Here is a 20008-nt window from a genome sequence, read left to right as displayed (position 1 = left end):
GTGAGGGTTTTGATGGGCCATATAGCATCCCATGTACATCTAAACAATCTAAACATAACTTATTTAACCATGGCCTCATTGTTGGACACTGAGGTTTTCTTTAGGTTTTAGCTATTCTAAATAATGCTGCATCAAATAGCTTTGTATATGAATATCATATGTATTTTTGATTATTTTGCTAAGATAAATTCTTAGGAATAGAAATACTGGGTCAAAGAAAACACATTAAAGGATTCAGGTACATATTGCCAACTTTTGCCTTTCTGAAAGGTTGTGTAAATTACATACCTATCAACAGTGACCACAGGTGCCCATCACGTCTCCCTTGCCAATGCTCTGTTGTGTTGTTAGTTAACTTTTTGTCTGCTTTATCTATTATCTTTCAATTTAGAGTGTAATCTTCTTGAGCAGGCACTGTGGTCATCTGCTTCTTCGTACCTGCCTTTTATACAGAACATTGCTTGGTGCCATTCACACAGTAGCCCTTGTTAATATTTGCCAAGTGAATGAATTTCTACTCACAACTATCCCTGTGGGGTTAAGAGCTGGAGAAGACTTGAACAATCACTTTCAAATTGGTCAAATTTGAAAGAGAGAGGTTTGTAGAGTTGTCCTCGGTCTCCTAGTGAGATGGGTTAGGCAGAAAACTATGAAATCACAGGTAGTTGGCCGCTGTTCAGGGGACTTGGACAAGGGAGTGGGTCCAAGAGAGAAAAAGGATGTTTTTCAGGGTCAGCTCTGCAGCGGGTTTGAAACTGACTTTCTGCACTGCTGTTCATTCTTTTTTCATAACTGGGTGTGGGGAGGGGCGGGATCTACTTTTTACAACTCAGCCATGTAGCAGAATGAGTGGAATTTTCCAGATGGTTCCTCTCGATGACTGTTGGCATAATGGCAGTTTTTCCCCCTGGGAGCCATTGGGCTGCAACCCCTGAAGCCTAGACAGCAGTTTCAGCAGGTCAGATTGTGGGATCCGTGTGTTTTTGTTGGCACAAAGAGCCATGTGGGATTTCAAGCCATAAATACCATCTTTATTTTCCTCATACAGCTCCGTACTAAATGCTTTGAGCAATGAGGCCAAAGCGAGGAAGGTGTCATAACCCTTCCCCTAAACACACATACACATCCGTCCCAAATACAGTGACTCAGATCATTCCCTGGCACTGGGCGCCTTTCTGAATGAGAGTCTGGGGTAATCTGCTGGGAATAACACATTGCTTCAGAATTGTTGTGAATCTACATACCCACTGTGAAGAGGAGTTGATGCTTCCTTTCTCCTACACTGAGAGCCTCCCTCCTCCTGGGATAGTTGTGTTTTTGTTTTCAGGTAAAAGAGGCTTAGAGTGTGAAAGTTTGCTATAGATTTCAGGACATGTGAGCGCATAATAATATCTCCCTCTTATAATTTTCCCTGTTCATTTGTGAGTTGACCACTAATCTTCCTAATACCCAGTAAACATAGTTGCCCAGGAGGCAGGTAAGCCAAAGGGGTGAATCTGGACTGACACAAATTCTCATGGATGTGAGATTGCCTTACTGTGGTGGGCCAGGTTGTTGTTTTCTTGTCTCTGTATCTATTACAGATGTTATCTTCCAGATCCTCCTTTCCTTAGAGCCACAACTTCTTTAACTTCCAGGTTGGAAGACTTCGCGTAGGATTGGAATTGTCACTGTGGTAGAATCAGTCGCTGGTGTGCAAAGGTTGGAAAATGTTAGCACTTTATTTCCCCGAGTCCCTTGCGGTTAGGAATTTGTTGTGGTTGAGGCATCTGCACCTGGTTGAGACTTGGATATGAGAGCCCAGCCATATGTGGAAAGAGGGAGGGTGATGAGATGTGCGTTTGCTTGTGCAGACTGTGCCATGGTTGTGTGGTTCTGGAGCAGCCAGCTATGGCGATGGCTCCTCATTCAGCAGGCAGCTTCCTGAGCCAGCAGCTCCTTGGCGGCCCAGTTCTGTAGCATGGGTTTGGAAGTCATTCCTGGAGTCAATCCAGAGTCACTTCCTTTAACTTATCAACTCCCCTCCTTCATTAATACTCTTGTAATAAACCCCTTTGTAAACTTGCTGATACAATGCTTCAGCTGCAAAGCTATCATTTGTTTTACATTGTTCATTTGTTGACGGAGATAAAATCGTTGGAATGTTTTCCTTGACTTTGATTTTATTATGGATTTCTTTCTACCAAGCTAGTTTTGAACTATCCTGTTCTCTTTGCATGCTTTTCCTTGTGACTATCAATAACCTTATATTGCACTTTTTCCCAGAGTGAGATGGAAGTTTTTCCCAGAGTTATATTGATGTGTCCAATCATAAAAGTAAATATTCCAGGCCTGGTGCGGTGGCTCACGCCTGTAATCTCAGCACTTTGGGAGGCTGAGGTGGGTGGATCACAAGGTCAGGAGATCGAGACCATCCTGGCTAACACGGTGAAACCACGTCTCTACTAAAAATACAAAAAATTAGCTGGGCATGGTGGCGGGCGCCTGTATTTCCAGCTACTCGGGAGGCTGAGGCAGGAGAATGGTGTGAACCTGGGAAGGCGGAGTTTGCAGTGAGCCGAGATCACACCACTGCACTCCAGCCTGGGAAACAGAGAGCAGGACTCCGTCTCCAAAAAAAAAAAAAAAAAAGTAAATATTCCATCTTCTTTGACCTATTTAATTTACTTGGAACAATGCTATGTGCCAATTCATGGAAGTCATGTATCACTTCTCCATAAAAGCATACAGTACTGTGTTATTCATAAGCATACAGCATGTGATGCACATATACCCTGTGCCTAACAGGCACAAAAAAAGGGCTAGGAGAAACATTTTGCATTGTCTATCAAGACATCAGTACTGACACTTCATTTTCAAAAAAAATGCACTGCCCCGTATGTAAGTCATGCCTACCGCATTTCCTGACATCTGAGAGTTGACTTAATAGATGCTAATGTGATGTTATTACCAAGGTGTCAAGTTACACCCTCTCCTCGATTGGTTCTCCTAGTTCTGCCTTAGGTTTGCTGACACTTTGCTATGAAAAACGATTCAGACATTGCAGGCATGCAAAGTCCTGGCTAGAAAAGCACTGATTTAACTGGGCAAAACTGTGCCCAGTAATTATAAACTTAGAACATATTCCTGTAGAGCCTTCTCCCAATCCTTCAAATAGACACAGCTACAAGGGTAGAACAATTAGAGAAGTCAGACTCCAAGCCTGAATGAAGAGTGTTTTCTCATTTTGCCAGTTCTGTGAGAAGAGCTCTGCTGTGTGCTGGCAAGCTGCCTCTTGGGGAACAAGCATTTCTGAGGGAGCAACAAACATTCTGTCTCAAATTCGGAACTAAAAAAGAACTTTATTTATTGAGGGCAAGGGGATGCAAACAATACAAAAATCAAAAGCTTATCTGGTATTTAACTTTCCTTTCTCAGCTTGTCAAATGGGAGTTAGATTTTATTTTTACATTTGCTAAGGGTCCTGATCTGCTCATGAAATCCTTCTATGGGGGAAGCTGTGGGGCAGATTCCTCAAGCGACCCTTTGGGACAGCTCTTATCAGGGAGGAGGGAATTGCTCGTTTTTGCCTACTTCTTTCCCTTCTGCTTCATGTGTACTACAAAATAGTCATTGCATGCAATGGTGAGGCCCGCAATTAGGGAAAAGAAGCTCTGGAAGCCCACTTTGCCATCTCTGCACTGGTCCAGGTCCTTCATTATTTTGTCCACGGCCAGAGGGTCTTTTTGATTCTGAAAAACAAAGAACAAAGGCAAGAAATATCGAAGGTTGCAATGATGAGCTTATTTGATTTGTACTGCTGAGAACTGTGTACATACCTCCCAATTACTTGAGCTCTTGTTTTAGGTCATAAGCAACCTTTGGAGGTCATCTAAATGTATTTTTCTTTTTTTGCCTTGAGGGAGCATTTCAGAAATTTCATAGTTAGATTCTGCCTAAGAACCACCCTAAGTTCCTCATTTTGTGGTTTAAACTTACATTCTCTTATTAAAATTTTATTCCCAATAGCATGGTCAAATCCCTTGCAAAGGAAACTCCTTATGAAAAGATATTTTGGATTTAGGGAGTAAGTTTTCGATCACTGTCCTATGGATTTTAAAGAAGTGCTAATGATGCCATGGATTGTTTTAGGTTTGGAGAAGACAGCTCTCATTCTTCTTGGCACAGCTGAGGCCAAGCTAGTGTGGCTTCATATTGTATTAGCCACGTCATGCTGAGTGAACCACTTAGTGGGCCGTTGTGTATCAACGATGAATTGAGGAGGCTGGACTATAATGTTTCTAGAATCCTTCCATTCTTTGAATTGGTAAGTCTATGCCATCCTATACTCTTCACCGGACGTTGTACATCGGACCAGTTTCAAAAGGAGTATGTGTGATGGAGTCTTAAACTCCCCATGGCTCTCAGTGCCTAGTAAGAATGTGTGGGACAGAGATGGGAAGGCAAGATCCCCTTTGATTTTATCTGGCTTCCATGGTGATTGGCTTTTGGCTTCATCACTCGTTTTTGTAGTGATGCTGGTCAGAAGTGGTAAGCTGTGGTTTTTCCTGTAGGGTCCATGCCATCAACCAGAGAGAGAAATATGGCCTGTTTAGGTTGTTAAAGGGCTCAGGTAAAGTATTTATGAATTCTGATGACTATATTCATGAGTGAGAGAAATGATACACAGTGTTTCAAGAGTGCACTAGATGTTTCTAAATAGCACTCGGAAATTCCTAAAAGTATAGCAGCAGCATTTCCCACATAAGCACTGCAAACTCCTACTCTAGCTAAACCCGCTCTATGCAGCTCTTGGTGGGTTTCGGCTAATTCTGGCTTCACCCTCAGCTTCCTGGCTATGGTCAGAATGAGTGCAATCTGGATGACATAAGGGGTCTACTTTAGAAACAAAACGCTCTGTTAATGCAGTGAGTGTAGGTGTTTCCGGAATTATGACTCTGTGCCTGGAATAAATCACCCTGCCATGTTTAGTGCTCCACACTACATATACCCTTTATGTGTCTCATGCCACAAAACCTTTAGGAAGAAAGGGTCTGTGTCTTATGTGATACTCACTCGGGCTTCTAACAACACTCTTAACAAGTGTTTAGCATACTGAGAATGCCTTTGTCCATAGGACGGGCAGGCTTACAATGAGCACATTTTGTCCTTGCGTCTTAAATGCTTGTCTTGACTGATCATAGAAAGTGAAAGTGACCTTGCAGATAATTATGTCCAGCCTTCTCCAATTTTACAGGGGAGAAACTGAAGACTAGAGAGCTGAAGCAACCTGCCCGTTGTTAGTTAAGGCAGAGCCAGATCTTCTAACTCCTGGTCTGGGGCTACATCACAGGACTCTACAAAAGCAGAGGACCTGCATATTCCAGCTCATTCTGGGATAGCATTAGGTAATAACTCTCTGAGAGAGTAGTTAGGCTATTTATATCTGCTTATTTAACTGATATTGATGCTATGTGAATTATAGTATACTAAAAAGCCTCGTGTTTATTGATTGCAGGAGTCAGGGGGGCTTGACTAACGTGCTATTTACGAGGCAGATGACAAGAGGCAGGACCCAACCTTTTACCGTATCTCCTCTCACCCTTTAGAGGTTAATGCATTACTCAACACCAAGCACAGAAACAATCTTTTCAGGTAACTACCATTTTGGTAGGGAAAGAAGGGCTTGCATTTCAGCCTACTATTTTGTCATGCAGTGTTTCACCTTCAGTTGAATCCAACAGCCATCTCTCAAGAACCTGGAACATAAAAGGACAACTGTGCCTTGTGGCCCCATGTCCTGAGTCATGTATCTGAGCTAATGGCAGAGTCCTCTTCTCGGTCTTCATGCATCTCTCAGTCTGTCAAAGGTGAGACATAAACTGCTCCTGTGCTGTCAGAGCATTATTACGTGAAAAGCAGTTATTTCTGGAGTGACATGTGCCTCTCATTCAGTAGATGACTGACGCTGCTCCTTTCAGTATTAGAAAAAGTAAAAACAATCCCTTTATCTGAAGAGATTTAAGAAGTGAGATTCAAGTTGCTCGAAATGGAATGTGACCAGGATGTGGCATCTCCACCACCAGGTTTTTGGACCTGAAGATAGCCATTTTCTGGTTGACTACTCTTTTGTGAAAAGCTTTCTTTCTCCCAACTCTGTCCCCAACATCATCACAACAGACACAGATAACCAGATGGGATTTTCCAACAAACAGCTCACATCGTAGTTATTTGTATGTAGTCTTATTTCACCTGCAGACTGTAAGCTCCTTGAAGGCTGGCGCCGTGTCTTCATTACTTTCTATTTCCTCAACAGTATCTTACAAATAGCAGGTACTCAATATTATTTAATAAATGAATGAATGACCTCATTCATTCCTTCCTTCCTTCAGGTGACTACATTCATTCATTCACTAGTGGTGACCTCCACAGGGAAGGGATGGAAACAAGAAGGAAAAGGAACCAAGGCCTAGAAGCACTGACTTTTATGTCTGGTTCTTTGTAAGCCTTTCAACACTTACTTCCAAAAATCCAGGAAACTCCTTTTCCATGAGTACTCTCAGGTCCTCCTTTGTTAAGTAGCCTTTATCCCCCGCGAATTTGTGAAATGTAAACATCATGGTTTCCATGGCATGCTCCATTTGAGACGGCATTTTGGTGTGGTCTGTTGAAGCCTATTAAAGGATGTAAAGAAACAGGGTCTACATTAACTTCTTTTGGCAGACTTTATGAATGAATTTATTTTTTTTTTAAATTGAAAGATAATATTGTATGTATTTAACGTGTACAACATGATGTTTTGAGGTATATATACATTGTGGGATGACTGAATCTAGCTAATTAACATATGCATTACCTCACATAGTTAGCACTTTTGTGGTGAGAACACTTAGCCACTCTTAACTATTTCTCAAGAATACAATACATTGTTATTAACTACAGTCACATTGTTGTACAGTAGATCTCTTAAACTTATTCCTCCTAACTGAAATTTTGTATCTTTTGACTAACATTGCCTCAACATCACTCCAGTGCAATCACCCCAGCCCATTCTATTCTTCAGTTCTATGAAATTCAGTGTTTAAGATTCCACATGAGTGAGATCATCTGGTAATTGTCTTTCTGTGCTTGGCTTATTTCACTAAGCATAATGTCCTCCAGGTTCATCTAGGTGGGTTTACATTAACTTTTAAGCCATATGTATTGCCAACCTTTTTAGGATAATTGGAATGATGGAGATGAGATCATTCATCTGATCCTCTCCAGCTTTAAAATTCAGTGAATGAATCTAAGAGCCAGACCACCCTAGTCTGGGTCTCTTGTTGGTAGAAATAGACACCTCAGGTACTGGTGCTGTAAATAAAGGGGTTTATCTAACTCCAGCTAATTTGCATAAATAACCTAATAAAGAACAGAAACTCTAATCATTTAGAAAAGCAAGATCAGTGTTCCTCTTTTTTTTTTTTTTTTTTGAGATGGAGTTTCGCTCTTGTTGCCCAGGCTGGAGTGCAGTGGTGTGATCTCGGCTCACTGCAACCTCCGCCTCCCAGGTTCAAGCGATTCTTCTGCCTCAGCCTCCCGTAATCTCCTGTAATCTCTCAGCTGGGATTACAGGCGCCCGCCACTACGCCTGGCTAATTTTTTGTATTTTTAGTAGAGATGGGGTTTTGCCATGTTGGGCAGGCTGGTCTCAAACTCTGACCTCAGGTGATCTGCCCACCTCGGCCTCCCAAAGTGCTGGGATTACAGGCGTCAGCCATTGCGCCCAGCCCAGTGTTCCTCTTTTTACTGACAAAGCACCTACTGAAAGAACAGATAGTTCATAATTTCTCTTGGCACTAGTAAATGGGATTCTTAGATATGGCTGATACTAACAATACACACAGTCAAGCCTGGTGAATATGAAAACTTCAACCTTCTAAGCTTAACGTGGTAACTTGGTTCAGTCTGATTCTAGGGTTTAGAAATCTGCTTACAAATGAATTTATCTGCTGGGTATATATGTATTCTTTACTAAAGTTCTGAACTTGTTATTTATTGCAATAAAGACAGCTGCATCTCTGGCAGTAAAATGCAGTTGATCTACCCAAATAAAAAAAACTACTCAAAGTCCATTGTCTACTTCACTTGAGAAGCAACAAGTAATACTATAACCTAACTCATTTGAGGGTCTTCTATGTTTTTAGTGACACTAGACAGATGCGCTGCTCTCACAGTCTGGGGTACACTGGGAGAGCAAGAGCTTTCATCATGAAGCATTTATAAGAAAGGAAAGGAAACATGTCAGATCATTACATTCAGGCATAATGAACTAGGGGTATATGTCTCATCAAGACCCAGTATGTGGTACTTAATAGAACCTCAGTGAATTTTGGCTTAATTGGAAGGAATCATTTGGCCAGAACAGATAAGCTTTGGCTAATATCATCTAAAATCACTACTGGATAGGAAACAGGTGAACACAAATGGAGACTGTAATATAGCACTAAAAAATAAAAATAAATAAATCACAAGAATACGCTTTGAGTTTAGATTGAAGGGCTGGCAAATTCCTCTGCTGAAGAACTCTAACAGGAACCTGAGACATAATTTGGTCTGGTTCCTGTCTCTGAGAGATGCCTATTCAACACTGATTCTCAAATGCTTTCTTTTACAGAGGAGAAGGTGGAGTTGGTAAACATGAGGATTGAGCAATTAACACTTAAGAATTGTAAATTCTACCCATTAATCTCCAGAAAAGTATGGGAACCAGCAGGCCAAAGAATGCTATAAATCAAAATCTGGCATGAGTCATCTGAAAGGCAGTTAGTTATCTTGGAGAGAGCTGCAAATTAATGCTTCAGGGTCTGCTGTGAGATGAATTCCAGGGGAACCACACCCTTTTCCTTCTCTTCTGACACAGCTCAGATCTGGCTCATCCCCCATCCCTCATATGGGCTTCAGATGGCAGTGGGCTTACAGAGAGTCTGCCTTGCCTAGATTGGTACTCCAAGTCCAGCAATTTAAGAGAACTGACCTGGGCGAGTCACCTCTGGGAGAAGGACATGAGATCTCACCCCAGTTCTTAAATAACTCAGGAAAGGAGTCAGACACCACAGAGGTTTAAAAATAACTGTGCTCAAGTTCAGAGCAGCAGAGCACTTCAGGATCAATTCCCAAAGATCCCAGAAATTGGAACTGGGTGGGGTACCTAGTTTACCTTTTTCAGATGACAGGGCAGAAGGAAAGTGCAGAATTAAGAAAGGGAATGCAGCAGGGTAAGGACCTCTAAATTTTAAAAAGGCGAATTTAGGAGCTCCTAAGAAATACAAGTTGTCAGTCGAGGAAATCCTGGCCACCCTTGAGTATCTTCTTCAAGAGAGCAAGTGAGTGCTCAGGTCTGAAGTCACTCAGTCCCATGTCTCTCTTGCCCACAGCCATTACGAAGTGATGGAGCTTCCCTCTCTGAAGTTACATCCTTCTCCCACTGTGTCCTCCCCTCCCCTCCTCCCCCAGCTGTTTTATTCAGTGGATGGGTTATGAATACTGCAGCCAGCTGACTCCCTATGTGTCCAGTAGACCTTCTGCAATAAGGATGCAGAGCAGGGGCTAGCCAGGAGGTGAAAATAGCATTGAAAACTAGGGGGGAAGCCTTTGTCTCCTCAGTAACCAGTGCCCCAAAGGGCACTGACCAGGGCCACAGCAAGGAACTCTGTTTTGAAGGAGCTGCACACTGGCTCTAAAATAAGACAAAGTAAAGGGGGAAATGTTGTGATTAAAACTGTTCTCTTGGCTAGAGGATGAATCATGACTGCAGCCAACAGTTACCCGATTGAGTCAGCCCTGCCTGGCCCTCCGTTCTTGGGTAGGGCTTGCCTGGGCAGGGCTGTCTGCAACACTGACTGTTAGCCGCTAAAACTGAAGCTCTTCAGGGACTTCAATCTGGCATTTCCACCCTCACCTAGCCACCCTGCAAGCTCTATTCCTGGGCAGATGTGGGCTTCCTGCATCCTGGTTAGACACACTTTGACAGGAGGGCTCGGGGCTGGGGTTGAGAGGCAGCAGTGTCCTTTCTATTCCCAATAACTTACTCTTGTACCTGAAACATTCAATTCCATTTAATTGTTTACTCGTCTGACTGAGATTTAAGCTTCTCTTGATCAAGAACTACAAATTATTCTGCTTTTATTCATGGAGCACTATATAACTGGTATGTGCATAAATGAACCACACGATCCCTTGGGCAGTAGCTGAGGTACAGGTGTCATTACCCAGGACTAGGCTGAAAGCCTTGTAGCTCAGAGCTCAGGAGGACAATGTGAGAGCTGGGAAGGGCCAGGAAAGGGGCCCCAAAAGTGTTCAACTATGAACGGAACAGCAGAGTACACAGGAGTGCACATTCCATATGCAAAAGGAAAAATACGTGTCCTGCTAAACAGGTCTAGTCAGAATGACATGACTGTGCTCCTTCTCTTCTAACACTTGCTGTTTTCTCATGTTTCATTCATCCTGTCTTCTACTTTATGCTTTTCTAGTGCTGCTGTCTCACTGCTGAGCTCCACAGGATATAACAGCCTTGCTGTCCACTCACCTTTTATTGAATTATTCTATTCTGATGCCTATACATGCCCTCTACACGTTTGCCTGAGCAACAGGTCTTAAGAAGGGAGGCTGACATCTTTCTCTGCATAGTTTTCTCTACAGAAAACAATTCTGGACTCCACAAATGTAGTTACCATAGGAGGAATTCAATTTTCCATTTTTAGGTTCTCCTACCCTGAGCACCTACTTTGAATGTCCCAGACATGGTGTTAGGCATGAGGGTGTTCACACACACATGCACCCACGCACACACACAAAGCTCTCCATGGTGCTTGCCTTTGAGGCGTTCACCAGCTAACGGAATATTATTAAAGCATTTGGCCTGAATTCTAGTTATTTGTGTTTCTGTTTCTTTCCTCACTAGGTTGCAGGTTTTCTGAGCAGGGTCCCAGTAGCCAGTGCCCCAGCCCTCATAGAGCCTGCTCAATGAATTGTTAAGAAATTGATAATAATGTATTTTGGTTTTCCTGGGAGTAGCAGGGAAGCAGGAGTCCTCCTCAGAAAAGTATCTGCTCCTGAACAATCTCAAATGTTTGCTTTGGACCTATGCCCAGATCCTGGCTGCAGTTTCAAAGAGGACACTTCTGAAGAGTGAGTTGGACTCACTCTTTGCTCCTCTGTATCTTGTCCATACCCTAGTTTTCTTACAGCCCACCCAGAAAATAAACGGCAGAGCATCAGTAAAAACAAACATCTGTTATTTAAAATGTTTGAGGTTTCCTTCCTTTCGCTTTGGAAATTTTGGATTTTTAAAAATTGAACCCAGAAGGCATTCCTGAATTTGATCTCTGAAGGAAATTCAGAAAAAAATGAGTTGAAGCAATGGATCTGGATCCAGTCTGTCTCTCTCACCTCTCACCAAATAAAACTTGCCCACTAAAGAACTGGGCAGCAAAGGAAAGTTTCAGATGCAATTCAATAGGAAGAAAGATCTTGGAAGAAACCTCCTCCAATCTAACCGAGTACATCAATTTTTCCTTAAAGAATGCTCAGGCATCATCTTGATCAGCCAACATAGCTATTGTCACAACTGCTGTTAAATCCTTTGGTAGGATGGGTGGTACATATTTAGTAAAGGGATAGAAAGTGCTGAAAATTGTTTAAAAGAAGTAAATTCTCTTTTTGCTTTTGATGTGAGATTCCTAAATTTGTTGAGTCCCCAGAAAAATGAGAAACTTAAGATGTTAAAATTTTAGTCCAGCTTTCTCAGCACTTTGAGTGCTAATTTATACATTATAACCCTGAAAGAATTCCATTGTTTCTCTCAACTTTACGCTTTAAAAGACTGGACTGTGTCCAAGGGTATACCAAGTGGGTTGTGCTCTACAAAAGTCACATTTTTTGAACTGTCAGTAGAAAGCAGGGAGGCACACAGTCTCAGCTCCACCCAGCTCAGGCCTGACCTCACTGGAGTGGCTGCTTAGGAGGCTGGCCAGAGGCCAGCACACTAGAGGAAAGGGGCCTATCTGATATGCCTGAGAAAAGCTAGGAAGAGCATCACCTAGAAAGCAGGGTGAGACCCAAAAATTGCTTCATGCCCAGTAGACCAAAAAACTGGAAGAACCGATATAAGAAACTCCAAATGGTGGATCAAGGGCCACAGTGAAGAAACTACCCTCTGGCTGTGAAGGAACAAATACACCATTTGCAAGGGATGATTAAACAGAAACTGGATAGGAATCTGTGGGGGCAGGGCCGATTAAGAAACTTCCAATAAGTTATATGAACTCATTCCCACTCCAACCCCTGGCATTATCTTTTGCAATTTGCTGTAACATGTTGGAGGCAAAGATCACTGCCTGGGTGTTTCCATGAGCCTGGCCTCACCTAAAACACACAACATAAAACTTCACTCCTGGAGACTGAAACTCAAGCTTCTGGGGAAAAATACCCGCAACAACAGCAAACCTCTTAACGGGAAAGGCTACCTCCCAAGTAAGGCTGAGGCAGGCTGCCAGGCGCATACTGGCCGATAACGAAAAGCGGTTTCGCCAAGGCCCTACAGATCTAATTATCTGCCCTCACCCGCAATTCAGTCAAGAAACCTCTCCTGAAGACTGGCGGCCAGTCCAGGTGTGACTCACTTCCTCTTGGAAAATGCCCTCTGAGATGGCACAGTTCTCCTTTTCCTTCAGGGAGTGTTCTGTCCAAATCATCCACCGAGAGTATCTGCAACCGGCCACACCCACATGGTCTCACAGCTGAGTCACAGGCCTCAGACCACTAGGAGAATCCTGGAGCCCTTTGTGCTAACCACGCCCTGCAGAAGCTCTCGCAGGGACAGAACCGGGTGGGGGCGGAAGGCGGGGTGGGCTTAATGCATCCCAGAATCTGGCTTAGGGCTCCCCTGTGCTGGCCTGGCTTGGAGCTCTCTGCATTCCACCCCCAGCCAACAAGGCAGAACTCCTGGTTTCACTTAGGTAGAGCTGGACCAAGGCTGGACAGGGCAGCAGTGTCCACGGCTAGGGGCAGCGCCATTCCTTCGGCCAAAGCACAGGTGGTGAACCAAGTACCAATGGCACGTCTGTCTGTCTCACTGCGCCGGGCCAAATTAATCTATGATTGGAAGATCCTTCATCAAGACTGCTCTTCCTCCATCTCTTTCTGGTTCCACTTATTAAGAGAGCAGGGGAACCCTTTCAGCAGAGAAACCACGTCACACAGGGCCCTCTCCCACACATCCCAGCCAAACTGCTTTAGAAAGAAACAAGTGGACCTCCCGCCCTCGGCAGGAAGACCCTTCCCGTCGAGCAGACAACAGGAAGCCCCAACCTGAAACGCCTGTTTGGCCGAGGGACTAAGGGGTACGGAAGGGACGCCCCCAGCTGCCTACTTGTCCTACCCGCGCCCGGTTGGGCCGTCCAGCCGGGACCACGTACGAACGTGCAGACCCGGCCTGCGGGCGGAACCCACCAAGAAACACGCCAGCCAGGGCAGGGGCGTGCAGGAGGGGTTCGGTAACCCGAGAGACGAGTGGGAAAGCAGGAAAGGTGGGAGTAATGCAAGGCAAACATAAAGTGAGGAGGGAAGAGGTTCAGGGGCTCACCACGGTCCCCTCCTAAAGAACAAGTGTCCCCTCCTCTGGTCCGCGTGGGTCTGGGGGTGGCCGCGCCCGGGCCGGGAAGGGGCGCTGCTGGCCTCGTCTGGGTGTGGCCTGGAGCACTAAGCAGTGGATTCCCCACCAGCCGCTCCCCACCCAGCTCCGCGGTGCCCGGGACGCCCCGCGAAGCCGGGTGCGGGGGTTTCCCCGGGCAGCAGGTCCGGGGCTGGGGACTACTCAGGAGGGGCGCGTGGGCCGCGCGGAGCTCACCTTGGCCGAGGCGCGGCGGACGCTGGGCGAGCTGGACGCGGGGCGGCGAGGCGAGCGCGGCTGGCTGTGCGCCTTCCTTAGTACGTGCGGCGGGTGGGGAGAGGGAGGTGGCGCGGGAGCGGGTGGAGCCTGGCGGGCGCTCGGCAGGGCGCTCCCCAGCCCTGTCTCCTCCCCCTCTTCCTGCCCCCTACTCCCCCAACCCCGGGCGCGCGGCCCACGCCCTGCCCTCGCTACCGGACCAGCCTCGCTGAGGCCTCGCCCGCCCCAGACAGAGCGTTCTTGTAAACTTCTCTTCAGTAGGAACGGTCCTGCTCTTGAATATTTCAGGGCATCCCCACCCTGGGCCTGCCCTTCCTCTCGGGTTTGGTTTTAGGAAGTGTAGAAATCAAAGAACCCGGCAGTCCTGCGGGTGGGGCACGCTGGCGCAGAACCAGAGGTAACCGGCTCTGTGGGCACCTACGAGTCTAGGACTTACTTGCTGGATGACCCTGCAGGGAGTTGCACGTGGAGTCCTATCAACCTCAGAGGCACTATCAGATTAGCCCTAGGAGGTCCGTCCGGGGGTCTCGGCGGCCTGCACCCGTGGCGGGGCGGCACCTCCCCAGAAGCCGGGCTCCCGGCCCCGCCGGCCCGCGAGGTGCCGCAGGGAGGGTGCGGTTTGGCTTGTCAGCACCCAGAGCGTCACAAACCCTTTGTTGAACAGGGGATTTACCCCTCTTGTGGCTTCACTTGATCAATAGTTCAGTTTCAGTGTGGCTAATAGTGGTAAAAACTGGCCGGGCGCGGTGGCTCACGCCTGTAATCCCAGCACTTTGGGAGGCCGAGGCGGGCAGATCACCTCAGGTCAGGAGTTCAAGACCAGCCTGGCCAACATGGTGAAACCTTGTCTCTACTGATAAAAAAATTAGCCGAGAGTGGTGGTGCGCGCCACCAGGAGACTGAGGCATGAGAATCGCTTGAACCCGTGAGACAGAGGTTGCAGTGAGCCGAGATCGCACCACCGCACTCCAGCCTGGGCGACAGAGTGAGACTCTGTCTCAAAAAAAAAGTTAAAAACTAAGTTTCCAAGGCATTATGCTGTGGTCCTTAAAAGTCCTTTAGAATAATTTTCTGGAATAAATTAAGAGAAAACCTAAGTGTTTCCTAGGGGATGCTTACCAACTCCTCGCCCCTCCCCCTCACTCCCTTTTATTTTAATTGTGACTTAGGGTTAAATACAAACTACTAGCAGCTGTTGGTGGAAAAGAGCCCAGTGCCAAACTCTGGGGTTTTCCTTTGTTCCCACGGGAGGCCTTGGGAGGAATGAGTGATCCCAAAGGAATGAGCAGACTTGGGGAATCCTCCAAGTGCCACCTCTGACTAATCTTGGCTGTTGCCAGGAAAACCCAACTTGGATTTCAGCTATTACTTTCCCTGCGATCCTGGTGCTGACTATTCAAGGGGACAGCTCTTCGAGATCTTCCTGTATACAGTACTTCACAGTCCCCAGGTCACAGTCACCAGTGGAGGAAATCTTGAATCCCTTTTGTTGCAGGGATTGCAGTGCGACTGGGTTTAGAATGGGAATGCATGGGTTTGCATACCCCTACTCATCTAATTTCTTCATCTGGTCCACAGACCTTAGGAGTGCTTTAGTGTGTGTGGTAGGCCTGGGAATTGAGGGATCTCTTCCTTTGAAGAGTTCCAAGTATTGGGAGTTAGATAAGCAAACAATTAAAATCCAGTGTGCTCAGTGAATGGTAGAGGATACTATGGATACTAGGAGAACACTGAGGAGGGACTTCCAAGTCCTCTTGGAGTGGTCACAGGATAATTTCTGCAGGAAGCAACATTGGGTAGAAATTTGAAAACAACAATAACACTTATTGTAACTTTTTAATCTGTACAAAGATTTCATTCTTAGAAGACTTGGAAAATATATAATGTATAAAAAATGATTTATAAATACATGAGCCAAAGATAAACATTTTCATATTTCTTTCTAGTCTTTTTATGCATACGTAACAAATATTTGCATAATTGTGATCATACTGATTATAAAATTAAGTACAGTCATTCACTGCATAACAATGTTTGAGCCAGTGATGGATCATGCATTCAATAGTGGTCCCATAAGATCATAATAGAGCTAAAAAATTCCATTTGCCTAGTGACCTTGTAGCTGTCTAGCACAGTACTTTACTCATGTGTTGTGGTGATGCTGGTGTAAACAAACTACTGTGCTGCCAGTTGTATAAAAATAGAGCACATACCAATTATATGTAGTATGCAATACTTGGTAATGACTATGTTACTGCTTTATGTATTTACTACATTATACTTTTCATCATTATATTAGAGTGTATTCCTTCTACTTATTAAAAAAAACAGTAAAACTTAAAAAAAAAGTTTTAAAAACAGCCTCAGGCAGGTCTTTCAGGAGGTATTCCAGAAGAAGGCATTGTTATCATAGGAGATGTGTGTTGCCCCAAAGACCTTTCAGTGGACAAGATGTGGAAGTGAAAGACAGTGATATTGATGATCCTGACCCTGTGCAGGCATAGGCTAATACATGTGTTTGTGTCTTAGTTTTGTGTGTGTGTGTGTCTTAGTTTTTAACAAAAAACTTAAAAAATAAAAAAACAAAAATTTTAAAGATAGAAAAACCTTACAGAAGAAGGATATAAAGAAAGAAAACATTTTCTACAGCTGTACAATGTGTGCTTTAAGCTAAGTGCTATTACAAAAGAGTCAAACATTTAAAGAATTTACAAGTTAGGCTGGGTGCGGTGGCTCACACCTGTAATCTCAGCACTTTGGGAGGCCCAGGCGGGCGGATCACGAGGTCAAGAGGTCAAGACCATCCTGGCCAACATGGGGAAACCCCGTTTCTACGGAGAAAGAACTAGCCAGGCGTGGTGGCACGTGCCTGTAGTCCCAGCTACTTGGGAGGCTGAGGCAGGAGAATCGCTTGAACCCAGGAGGAGGAGGTTGCAGTGATCCGAGGTTGCACCAGTGCACTCCAGCCTGGAGACACAGCGAGACTCCATCTCAAAAAAAAAAAAAAAGCAGAAAAAAGAATTTCCAAGGTTATAACATAAATTTATAGTAATCTAAGGTTAATTTATTATTATTATTTTGGTTTTTTGAGACAGGGGCTTCCTCTGTCACCCAGGCTAGAGCGCAGCAGTATAATCTCGGTTCACTGCAACCTCCGCCTCCCGGGTTCAAGTGCTTCTTGTCCCTCAGCCACTGGAGTAGCTGGGATTACAGGCATATCCCACAGCGCCTGGCTAATTTCTGTTTTTTTAGTAGAGATGGGGTTTCACCGTGTTGGCCGGGCTGGTCTCAAACTCTTGGCCTCATGTGATTCACCCATCTTGTCCTCCCAAAGTGCTGGGATTATAGGCATTAGCCACTGCATCTGACCAGGTTATTTTATTATTGATAAAAGAAAAACTGTTTTAAACATAGTGTAACCTTAAGTGTACAGTGTTTCTAAAGTCTACAGTAATGTACAGTAATGTCCTAGGGCCTTACATTCACTCACTACTCACTCACTGACTCACCCAGAGCAACTTCCAGTCCTGCAAGTTCCATTCATGGTAAGTGTCCTATCTGTACAGCATTTTAAATCTTTTATACCATATTTTTACTGCACTTTTTCCATGTTTAGGTACACACATACTTACCATTGTGTTATAATTGCCTACAGTATGCTATTCAGGGTTGTACCGGTAGTAGGAGCCCTCGACTGTACCATACAGCCTAGATGTGTAGTAGACTATACCATCTAGGTTTGTACAAGTACCTTCTATGATGATTGCAGGATGAAATCGTGTAAGGACACATTTCTCAGAATGTATCTTCATCATTAAGTGACATCTGACTGTTTCTATTTTTATCCCATACTCTTTCCTTTTGTTCTTACTCTTTCCTATGTTACTAAATATTTATCAAGAACATGTGTTTATTCATTTACTGATTCTTTTCACCTTTTTATTTGACAAGTAACTGTTCAATTGTACTGTACTGTGGCTTCTCTCTTCTCTCTTCTCCAATCTGCCAGCAGGGCTCTGAGGCCTGAGTCATCTCCAAGAGGATGCTGCAGGGTTTCTAAGACATTGTGCTAAGTACTGGGAATACAGTGGTGAAAATGGTCAGCACATCTTGCTCTTCCTGTTCTCATGTGGTTTCTTAATGACTCTATGGACTGGCAGGTCCATAAAGCTTCAAGTATCAGCCATGCTTATAGTCTCTCTAGGAAAAGGGGTCCTAGGCAGTTCTTTCTCCAGGAAGTAGTTATACCTTGTCAACCACATGCATACAGCGAAGCCCGCTCTGCTTCCCTAGTGACAGCTGATGGCACCAGGGACCAGTGCCTAAGCCCGAGCTGCCCAGCAAGGATAGTGTCCTAGCAGGAGGGTAGCCAACTGAATGGCCATTGGAGGAATGAGAGCAGAGGCCCCATCCATGTGATCTCTGAAATGATGAGAAGGCAATGTTCAAATCTTCTACCAGGGCTGAGGTAGGTTCCAATGTACGAAATGCTGGGAGCTGGAGAGATTGATCCACTAGTTAGGCAGTACTAGGTATTTTACCACTTCTCCATGTGGCACAGCCACAAAATCCTGTTACCTTGTGGTTCTCAACTTTTTTGGGTTTGTGGCTATGGCACAGAAGGTGGGCTATCTACCAGAAATGTGTGTTCCTCTTTTCATGGTGTAGAGTTTTGGCCGCTCAGCTAGGGATTGTATTCCTACCACCTCATGCCCCTAGGTAGAACTATGTGACTAGCCACCAACACAATGGGACTGGAAGTGATATGTGTCACTTGCAGGCCAAGGCAGTAAAGAGGTGACTTTTCCATATTCTTTCTCTCCACCTGCCAGAACTCCAAGGTTCTAAGGATGGAAGAGTCGTAGTTGGAAAGAGCCTGGGTACCTGAATCACCGTATGGAGGAAAATCACTTGCTGAGCAGCAACATCCTCATTGGACTAGCTATGTGGGTGAGAAAGAACCTTGGAATTTGAGTATTTATTTGCTACAGCATAACCTTAACAAAGTGCTAGTATTGAGTGCTAGTATTTTTGGCAGCACATTTGAAAGGATTAATTTGCATGTGTAGTAATTACACTATTAAACTGACAACACCTCAGCATAGTGTCATTGTTTGAGTAGAACTACTTGCTGCCCTGGTCACTCTCTTAGATACTCATGAAGCAAAGTTCTCACAGGTCTTACAAATGCATAGTGTCGTTGTTTCTTGATGTGTATCAAGCTGTGCCCTGTACCACATGGAAGCCTGTGAAAACCCAGCTCAACATTCTGTCTGCCCAGATACCACGTCAACAGCCTGAATCATAGTTGTAAAAACTTTACCTACCAATTGCAATGCCTTGGGAAGGAGTCTCAGCACTTCTTCCTGCCTCCTCGGTTGAGAATCACTGATTTGCAGTAATCTGGTCAAGACATTTTGCTGGCAATCCAAAAAGGAAGACAAATCAACCAACCCAGGTATGGTTGTATTAGTAGCCCCCAAATAGGGAAATACTATAATTTGTTAAACGTTTCCCATATTTTTTGAACACTAACTTTTTACTGTCAAAACTAACTATATGTCAAAGACTACTTTTGAATAAATATATCTGCCCACATGTTTGTTTCCTTATGATATGTTTCTATCAGGAGCTATCTTTATTCATTTATTTATGTGGATTTTAAGGGACAAGTAGGAATAAGCCCCATTCTGTGGGGGCAGACAGGAGGGAAAGGCATGTGCCTGATGGAGTTGTGAGGTACTATGTCTGTGCCAGGAACTGCCCACAATTCTGCATGAGGAGAGTGCAGCGTCCTTTAGAGCCTTGGATGAGGATGAGTCTTGAGAGAAGGTGTCTTTCCTGGGGTGCCTGAGATATTCTGCTAAGGAGTTTCCTAAGGTAATAGGAGCCGCTGAAGAATGTGAAAAAGGGCATTATTAGCGGCATGGCTCTGGGCAATTGATTTCACCACTATGAACCTGGGTCTCCACCTATCTTCTGGGGTGATGGAAAAGACTGAACCATCTAATGAACATGAAGCCATCCAGCTCAGCAAGCAGCAGGTTCTGGAAAGCTGATCCCCGCCTCCTCTGTGTGATCTCCCACCCTGTGGAGGGG

The 20008-nt window shown here is 44.8% G+C and overlaps 2 protein-coding genes across 6 annotated transcripts in view; one reads left to right on the top strand and one right to left on the bottom strand.

The window, feature by feature from the left end:
- Positions 1 to 3316: 3316 nt before the first annotated feature.
- S100A10 (S100 calcium binding protein A10) lies at positions 3317 to 14489 on the bottom strand. Of its 5 annotated transcripts, none has more exons than NM_001278418.1 (3): positions 13871 to 13961; positions 6501 to 6653; positions 3317 to 3731 (listed from the first exon to the last, which is right to left on the bottom strand). In NM_001278418.1, the coding sequence occupies exons 2-3, from the start codon at positions 6630 to 6632 to the stop codon at positions 3570 to 3572; spliced, it is 294 nt and encodes a 97-aa protein (NP_001265347.1). In that variant the 5' UTR covers positions 6633 to 6653; positions 13871 to 13961; the 3' UTR covers positions 3317 to 3569. The 5 variants fall into 5 exon arrangements, with proteins under 5 accessions (NP_001265347.1, NP_001028124.1, XP_015005957.1 ...); NM_001032952.3 differs by lacking the exon at positions 13871 to 13961 and adding an exon at positions 12645 to 12700; XM_015150471.3 differs by lacking the exon at positions 13871 to 13961 and adding an exon at positions 14346 to 14489 and having other exon boundaries at positions 3322 to 3731.
- A 4108-nt stretch (positions 14490 to 18597) lies between these two features.
- The window catches only part of LOC717236 (NBPF family member NBPF4-like), a 37789-nt gene continuing 36378 nt past the window's right edge, over positions 18598 to 20008 (top strand). The window contains exon 1 of the mRNA XM_028828867.2: positions 18598 to 19367. The gene's annotated coding sequence lies outside the window, so the exon portion shown is untranslated. The remainder of the gene's footprint in view (positions 19368 to 20008) is intronic.

The sequence above is a fragment of the Macaca mulatta genome, chromosome 1, assembly GCF_049350105.2.
Source record: "Macaca mulatta isolate MMU2019108-1 chromosome 1, T2T-MMU8v2.0, whole genome shotgun sequence".
NCBI classification, from domain to species: domain Eukaryota; kingdom Metazoa; phylum Chordata; class Mammalia; order Primates; family Cercopithecidae; genus Macaca; species Macaca mulatta.
The sequence above is the reverse complement of the archived record's forward strand: the minus strand, read 5'-3'. Positions and strand labels throughout refer to the sequence as shown.